General features: G+C 32.2%; 1 protein-coding gene across 1 annotated transcript; it reads left to right on the forward strand.

Moving 5' to 3' along the window:
- The first annotated feature begins 6,772 nt into the window (after window positions 1-6,772).
- On the forward strand, window positions 6,773-9,150 carry LOC141677954 (S-adenosylmethionine synthase 5). The gene is made up of 2 exons (XM_074484108.1): window positions 6,773-6,840; window positions 7,729-9,150. Exon 2 carries the CDS (start codon window positions 7,731-7,733, stop codon window positions 8,904-8,906), a length of 1,176 nt encoding a protein of 391 aa, XP_074340209.1. The 5' UTR covers window positions 6,773-6,840; window positions 7,729-7,730; the 3' UTR covers window positions 8,907-9,150.
- The last annotated feature ends 525 nt before the right edge of the window (window positions 9,151-9,675 follow it).

The following is a 9,675-nucleotide window of genomic DNA, read 5'->3' on the forward strand; positions in this document are numbered from 1 at the left end:
TATTAATGGATAAAACCAAGTGTATCTAGTATGATGATCAACAAACACAACATAATATTTGAAATTATTGATAGACAGCACAGAAGAACTCCAAACATCAGAAAAAATAATATCAAGCGGGTAAGATGAAGTTATAGTTGATTGAGTAAAAGGAAGTTTATGTGATTTATTACATGAACAAGCATTACAAGAAACATCTACCAATGCACTAGACTCTAATTCGTTTGAACGAATAATATGTTGCAAAATGGAGAACGAAGGATGTCCTAGACGCTGATGCCAACTGGATGTACTGATTTTTGAAGTAGAAAATGACAAAAGTGGTAATGAAGAGTGGTGATTTTGAGGCCATTCATACATTCCATCTTTGATTGATCGCTGGTGTAAAATATCCCTAATGCATAGGTCCTTCACCTGAAACTTTTGAGGAAAAAATTCAACAGACACTTTATTAGAAGTGCATAATTGAGAGACATAAATCAATTTTTTCTTAATAGACGAAACAAATAAAACTTCATCTAACTGAAAGGGCTTCCTATAAGAAGGCAAAGAAACATAACCAGTTTGAGTGATTGGAAGGCCAGTACCATCACCAATCATGATGTCGTCAAATCCTTCATATGGAGAATGCAATGAAAGATTATTCAGATCTGCAGTGACATGATTGCTTGCACCACTATCCAGAAGCCAAGATGCTGGAGTTCTGTTAGTGGTTGCAATATTGGCTTGAGGTTTATTAACCGGAGAAAAGGAGTGAGGCTAATTTGGAACAAACTTATAAGAAGGACATCGTTTAGCAGTGTGACCTTTAACTCCACAAATCTGACAAAATCCTTGATAAGGTCGTGGTCCTCAATTATTGTTGTGATAGTTGTTTTAGTTATACTGGGTGTTTGGTGGTTTGTTGTAATGAGAGTTTCGCATGTTGGGTTTGGCTACAACATTTGTCGTGGCTGGAAAATGAGGAGATTCAGTTTTGGTAGAAGTGATTTCAAGGTCAACAGCTTTTTATGGAGTTCCTCAAATGAGACTGGAATTTCACGGGCTTGTAAAGCTCGAGCAAGTTCTTTGTATTCATCTCCCAAACCTGCAAAAATAATGTCAATGATATCTTCATTTTACATAGGAAAACCTAACAGGGAAAGTTCATCAGTTTGAGATTTGATGGTTTGTAGATATTATGTGGTTGATAAGGAACCTTTAGAAAAATCTTTGATTTGTTGTTTGATGTGTTTGATTCGTCCTCTAGAAGGTTTGGCATAAATGGAGGCTAAAATGTCCCAAGCATGTTTAGAGGTTTTGGAAGTACTGATGAAGTGAACAATGTTAGAAGAGAGAGAACCAACTATGACATTGAGGATCAATTGATCTTGAAGAATCCAAGATGAATAAGCTGGATTGGGGCTGGTTGTGTCACTGATTTTCATAGTTTGTTCTGGACAAGATTTTGTGCCATCAACATAACCAAGGATGTCATAACCAATAAGCAGTGTTTGGAATTGAAGTTTCCAGGAAAGATAATTATTATTGGTTAGTTTGATTGGGGTTTGAAAAGCTGTATTAATGGTAATCAAGGTTGTAGAATCGGCGAAAGCCATTATAGTTATGAGAATTGAAGGAGGTGGATGAAAAAATAGATCAAAAGCTAAAGCTAGGCTGCTCAGATACCATATAGAAATATGATCAGAAGATGACTGAGAAATATTTAGCCATCAATTACAATTCATAAATGGCTATGAACCTTTGGTTGTAATAGCTTCTGATGTTCTATGTAAGAGCAGTGTTCTAAAAAGCGGAAATCGGAATTGTTCGGTGTAAGGACCTTTCAGTGATTAATCGGTGATTAATCAGATTAATCGGTGATTAATCAGATTAATCAATCGGAGCATTAATCGGAAGCAATTTATTTAATAAATAATTATATTTAAGTGTCACTAACCTTTCATAAGATTTACAAAAATAAAATCACATTTCATTAATTCAATATTGATATTTAAATATTAAGGTTTACAAAAGAAAACCACCATCACTATTACATAATTGATAGTTAAGTGATTTATACCAATTAATTACTACTGATTACTCACTAGTTACTACTTGGCAGTCAGTAAATTACTACTTACTAGTTCAAACATTAAGATTTATAATAAATCGAGTGACGGTAAAATAAAACAATACAATACGAAAGATGTAATCATTATTGAATAAATTTAGTGTTAATCAATCAAGCAAGCGAGTTGAATGTTTGAGATTTGAGAGTAATTCAATTAGGGTTTTGTTTAGAATATTCAGGAATATAAGAATATACGATTGTTTCTGTATGTAAAAGAGTCAATATATTAATATATTATTATTATATTAATTATTAAATGTTAAATGTTAAATGTTAATTATTATTTTCAAAAAACTTTAATTTTTCTTTAAAAAATATTGTTTTTAATAATTTCAAACTTTGACCGATTTTTGACCAGATTCAACCGGTTTTTTCCGAACTGCCCGACTTTTGACCACTTTTCCAAAAAAACGTACTTTGACCCGATTAACGATTAATCAAGACAGGACCCGTCCGAACTCCGATTAATCGGCCGATTAATCGGTCAATCGGCCGGTTTTTAGAACACCGTTAAGAGTAATGCCATCTCTAGGAGTGGCCTATCGGCCTAAATTTGGACTGATTTCGGTCTAAATCTACCCAACAATGATCTATTGCCCCGTTCCAATTTAGGCCTCTGAATAGTGATGGTCAAAATTTAGGCCGACACTATTCACTGGTCTAAATCTTTTTAATAATAAAATATTAACTTTTTATGTTTTATATATTTGTTAATTTTGTTGATCGAATGTTATTACATATACGTGTTAACTAGTTTTTAATTATATTTTTTAATTTTTACTTATTTAAATAATAGTTATTTAACAAAAATATATTAAACACCATGAATTGTTTTAATTCAAATTAATAATACATTAAACATAAAACAAAGACTACACTTGATAAAAATTAATTGCAAATACAACTTATTCAAAATTATAATATGAACTTAAACATCGATTTAATCAAATAAATTATTTCTTAATCCCCCAAGATAATCATAACATTGATTATAATTATGATCATTTTGTGATCCTTGACCTTCATATTCGGAGCCAAATAAAATATTTCAGGTTCATTTGAATTAATAGGTTTGTGAATTAGTATCAACTCATTAAAATAATAGTATATTAATAATTGAAAAAATAAAATATTGATAAATGAATTTGAATCAAATTTTAGACCAAAGTATTACAATAAAAATTTGTCTCGGTTCAAAATTAAGTTAAGATTTAGGCCAAAAATTTTGATAACTCTCGGAGTTGCCTATGGGCTATGACCGTATTAGTGCCCCGAACCAACATGGCCTCACGTTGACAATAATTATTTACAAGCAGTAGATTTTGACGAGTATATTATCTATGGTTGAACATAAATTAGTCGCCGACTCACCATGACCTTGCCTGAAGCTTGAACCGGATACAATTGAAAACATGTGATTGAAATACGAATTTTGGCTAAGTTTGACTCTCTTTTCTAATTTCTATTAATCGAGTTTATCATTTCAAGAATCAATTCGTGTACAATACCTGATCAACTCATGACCGGCCTTATAATATTTTTCTATATTTTTTTAAAATAAAATTCACAACAAAATGTGCTTTTAAAGGAGATTAAATAAAACATTTATAAAATATTATTTACATCGCCCTCTCATTATATATATTTACAAATTACTCCACGTGAGTTCTCCCTCCCACTTATTTACAAATCTAATTTAATAAAATTAGGGTATTGAACTAGGATTTTAATATGTTATGGGTCTGTTTGGCTAACAAAAAATAAGTAGTTTATACATTTATAAGCTCATAATTACTTATCAACGAGTGTTTGTCGACCCAACTTATAAGTTATAAATTTAACTTATAAGTTGATAAGTTGAATGTAACAGTATCGTACGTCTTCTCAACTTATTTTCATTTTCCGCTTTTTTTAATTAACTTTAGCTTTAAAAATATATATTTGTAAATATTATTCAAATTTAAAATTCATGAATTAAGATAATTATATTTAAAAATTATTTATTTTTAATTCATTTAAGTAAAAAAAATTATGACTTTTAAGTAAAATTATCCAAACACTTACGTAACTTATAAATATTCATCTACTTATCACTTATAAATCACTTATTCATTTTAAGTCATAATTTACTTATTTTAAGATTTCCCAAACAGATTATATCATATTTTGATTTTACACGGATTCTAAATAAAATGTGGTAGAGTTGATGAAGAGTCTTTGGGATTTAAACACAATCCTTCAAAATCTCATTAATTATAGCGGGATTTCAAAAACCATAAAATATATTGAACAATGCCATAAAATCCGTCATTTTATAAAGTCCAGAAAAATCCGTCATGTGAATACCTTCAGATTTTAATGGATTTTAAATAATTCCAGTTGAATAACTTCGGATTTTTAAGCATAATTTAAAACCCCGATTGAATACCACCGAATTTTGTAGTATAATTTAAAATCCTAATTTTTTTTGACAAATGCAGAAAGTTTTTTCATTAAAGTGAATATAGTACAGCTGGGACAAACCCCCGATTGTTGATGATGAAACAAATAACATACAAAAAATAATTAGATGATTTCTTTCTTGATCGTTTAACACATAGACATTTAAAATTCTTGAAGCTAAAAACGAAATCAAAAACATCCCAAACGATCCAAATTGCACAAGCATCTCTGAAAATAACAACATCGCAATTGATCATATCACATAAAAATTATGGTTAGTCTAATGTTCAGAAACACCAATAGCATAAAATGAGATTGGAGAAGCGGCACCAAAGCTATCTACATGCCAGACACCAACTATAGACATGCCGAAGACACCCCAGCTATTTACATGCCGGATACCAGTTATAGACGTGCCGAAAGTGTAAATTAATGAAAGATGAACAATCTTTGGTTGTGAAAGGTGAGCTCTTGCAATAATCACCACCGTCCCAGATTATATGCAGGCTTTGCAGATCAACAAAAATATCAAAATATTCGTCCTCAATAGATCCAACACAAGATAAACCCAAGCATGACTAAACAAAAATATAACAAATACTCCAAAACACAAACTCCAAAAAGAGAGATATACAAACACCCAAAAAATCTCAGTTGAATATACCTGAATTTCATGAATGACAAAAAAATCGTTTAAAATCCTAGTTCAATATATCCCTAAGTTGTTGAATTCATGTCCAAACGCTTTCTAAATTTGCTAAACAAAAGATTAGATAAAATGTTACAACAACCTTTTTACATCTTTCTTGAAGGTTACATTCCCTTTCATCACTGACCGTTAGTACATTGAAATTTACTTAAATTAGAATAATAGATTGAGTCGATACGAGAGACGCCACCTTATGATTCTCATCTTCTCTTTTATATAAATATTAATATATATTCTTTAAAAAAAAATATTAATATGTAATTCATGCGATGCACGATCTTATTTATTATTATATATTATATATTATAATTTTTTGATACATTGTTGATTGAATTTGAATCTTATAATTCTTTAATAATAATTTTAAAACTATATCTAACGGTTCTCATCAATTATCTAACAGCTCTGAATTAATCACCAATGTTAGATTGATTTTTATTAGATGGGATAAATTCAGCAATTTTTTAGATAAAGTCTCTCTTCCGTGTCATCCTAAAAATCATCGATTTATCAATTTTCACCCAACTAATCATTATAAAATATTATACCGAATAAATTTTTAGAATCAGAATAATTTCTACATACTTTTAAAAAATAATATATCAAACTTAAAAATTAATATTAGATTTTTTTGAATATATTCAACTATTATTCTGATTAATTACCAATTATAAAATTAATCATTGCAAGATTTATATACCGAATACCTACTAATTCCAATTACTGTCTTTAAAACATTGCTCTATTCTTTACATATCACATTAATAACGAGTAGGGGCCGAAACTCAAAAACTTAAAATGACATATAATCTGTCATTATAATTAAAATTGAAGAAATTTTTTGAGAAGTAGAGTAATGTTTTTATTTAAATGAATGGCAAAATATAGTCAAATTAATAATAATTTATTAAAAAAAATAGGAAAACTGCCATTGTTGTTATTCATTTAATCTTAAATATATTGCATCATAAAATATAATATAAGCAGCAATTCAAGTTTACACATTTTGTTTTAAGAATTTGATATATTTAATTACGTATTTAACAATTAGATCAAAACAAATTTTGTGATCAGAAATAATTTCCGTGTTCAGAAATATAATAACAAAAAGGTAAATGAATAGATACCTAGTTTTTATTTTTAAAAATTAATTCCAAACAAACACATTTTTTAAAATAAAAATAATGAAATTACAAATTACCGGAGAAGATCACACCAAGAAATTGAGTAGATTGTACACCTACAACCAGCAGAAATGAGTCCAAAATACAGCAAGGGTCGTGGTTGGTAAACCACCGGCTATACCCGGTGAAATAAACGCGTCGGTGCTCAACGGCACAGCTTCTAAATCAGCCTAATTCACTCTATCTCAACCGTTGATTCAGATCCCATCACAAAACAGTGGGCCCTGTTCTTCGCACAAATCACGAGAAGAGAAATGTGTGTGCTCTCGCCCTATATAAGCACCCTCTCCTCCTCCATTTATTCTCGCCATTCTCATACCTTTGCTTAGAGGAGAGTTTGCTTATTACAACAACTCTACCAAACACGCCCTTACTCTCTCTCCTCTCTCAAGGTACTTTCCTCCCCTTTCTCTCCCTATACATACATATTGTTTGTGTGTATAGATTTGTGTAGTGTTGTTGTGGTTTTGTTGAAGATTGTGTTTATGGATCTGAGATTAGTTGTTAATTGAAGATGCAATTGATATGTTAGATATGAATTTTAGTTCATTTGGTACTAGCAGATATGAAAATGATAGTTTTCTGACGATTATTGATAAGAATTTTAGTTCATTTGGTGCTAATTGATTTTAAAAACGTTACGCTGCTGGAGAATATTGATATGAATTGATTTTGAAGATGTTACGCTGTTGGTCAATATTGATATGAGTTTTAGTTCATTTGATAAATTAAGAATTAATTTATAAACATAATAGGCATGCGTATAGAGTTTGTGTTAGCCTTCGGGAAATATAGAAATTCGAAGAGAACAGAGCAAGGTTCCTCATGTATTAAAGGCTAATAGGTGAAATATTGTTGTAGATCTGGTGCAGTTTGTTAATTTAAGCGTTTTTCGTGTTCTAATTAATTTAGCATGCCCCTGTCGAAGTTTACACCATAAAAATGTTTATATGCGTTTGTGTTCATTTAAATACAAACTAATTTATTGATTTTTTAGCTCATTTGTAGGCTAAAGTAATTTGTACATGGATATGATTCCATATATACTTATGATCTGGTGATCTGTATATGCGTGTTTGATGATTAACATTGTATTGTCAGTGTAGGATAGTTTTATCTGAACTTGGTCAGATCAATCAATTCAAAATTAATTGGTCTTTCATTTATATGAATTTAGCAAATTACGGGCTTGTGATTTTAAGTGTAATACATTGAACTGCTATATTATAACTATAAATTTGGATCTTTTATTGATTAATTATTATGCTTTTGGTTTGCAGAAATGGAGACCTTTTTGTTTACTTCTGAGTCTGTGAATGAGGGACACCCCGACAAGCTTTGCGATCAGATCTCCGATGCAGTTCTAGATGCCTGTTTGTTGCAGGATCCTGAGAGCAAGGTTGCTTGTGAAACCTGCACCAAGACCAACATGGTTATGGTTTTTGGTGAGATCACAACCAAGGCTACTGTTGATTACGAGAAGATTGTTCGTGATACTTGCCGTGAGATTGGATTTGTTTCTGATGATGTCGGTTTGGATGCTGACAACTGCAAGGTTCTTGTTAATATTGAGCAACAGAGTCCTGATATTGCTCAGGGTGTTCATGGTCATTTGACCAAGAGGCCAGAGGAGGTTGGTGCTGGTGATCAGGGTCATATGTTTGGTTATGCCACTGATGAGACCCCAGAGTTGATGCCACTTAGCCATGTTCTTGCAACCAAGCTTGGTGCTCGCTTAACTGAAGTTCGCAAGAATGGTACCTGCGCGTGGTTGAGGCCTGATGGAAAGACCCAAGTCACCGTGGAATACCACAATGACAATGGTGCCATGGTCCCGATCCGTGTCCACACTATCCTAATATCCACCCAGCATGATGAGACTGTCACTAACGATGAGATCGCAGCTGATCTTAAGGAGCATGTTATCAAGCCTGTTGTTCCTGCAAAGTACTTGGATGAGAAGACAATTTTCCACTTGAACCCTTCTGGCCGTTTTGTCATTGGTGGACCTCATGGTGATGCAGGTCTAACTGGCCGAAAGATTATCATTGACACCTATGGTGGGTGGGGAGCTCATGGTGGCGGTGCTTTCTCTGGTAAGGACCCAACCAAGGTTGATCGCAGTGGTGCTTACATTGTCAGGCAGGCTGCAAAGAGCATTGTGGCCTGTGGACTTGCACGCAGGTGCATTGTTCAGGTTTCATATGCTATCGGTGTCCCAGAGCCTTTGTCTGTTTTTGTAGACTCTTATGGAACTGGAAAGATTCCCGACAGAGAGATTCTACAGATTGTGAAGGAGACCTTTGACTTCAGACCAGGAATGATCTCTATCAACCTTGACCTCAAGAGAGGTGGCAACGGAAGGTTTTTGAAGACTGCTGCCTATGGCCACTTCGGACGTGATGACCCAGACTTCACATGGGAAGTTGTGAAGCCTCTCAAATGGGAGAAAGCTTAAGCTGTTGATCAATGGTTCACAATGTTTCTTTTGGTATTGCCTGCTCTCAGCCTTTTAATTCATTGTTATGCCTATTGGCTTTTGGGTTATTGAATTAATAATATTTTGTTTTCTATATATAATTCAAAAGAATTGTATTCTTCTTTTCTAGAGTTAGTGAGTTGAATTACCTGGTGTAAGCTGATTAAATATAATTATCCCTGTCTCTGATTTGCTAATGAAATGATACTATAAGTTTAAATTAGCAGAAGTGCTGCAAAGTACAATGATCTGTGTTTTGCATCAAGTGGTATTGAATTAGTTCCATTCCTTTTCATTGCATTTCCTTGTGATCTCGAATGAGAGTGAATTAAGCGAAATGGATACAATATTTTTAGTGTCATTCACCGCTATGTCTCATTTTTGTGAACTATGTAGTGTGTCATTTACCAATTTGCTTTTTGAGTCATTTGCAGCCATAATTTGGTCCTATAATCGTATCTTTCTGCAACCGCGCCTACAAATATCAGTAGAACTTTGCTGTATTATCTTTCCTCTACCTCGTAAACACAGTCATTGTTTCAAATGTAAAAACTTATCGTTCAGCTCATTATACAAAGAAACAACATATCGAAATATATATAAATATGAGTCAAATCTAAACTGCACATCCAAATGCTATATTTGTCAAAGCGCATTACTTTCTCCCAAAATCAAGACTCGATACAAAATTTATGAATTGAAAGGAGCCCTTTTTATCCAGTTTTTGAAAATAATTACTAATAATTAG

This window comes from Apium graveolens, chromosome 8 (assembly GCF_009905375.1).
Source record: "Apium graveolens cultivar Ventura chromosome 8, ASM990537v1, whole genome shotgun sequence".
Classification (NCBI taxonomy): domain Eukaryota; kingdom Viridiplantae; phylum Streptophyta; class Magnoliopsida; order Apiales; family Apiaceae; genus Apium; species Apium graveolens.

Bases quoted from the DNA above. Each gene is read 5' to 3' on its own strand.
- LOC141677954 (XM_074484108.1), top strand. From the start codon at position 7,731: ATGGAGACCTTTTTGTTTACTTCTGAGTCTGTGAATGAGGGACACCCC.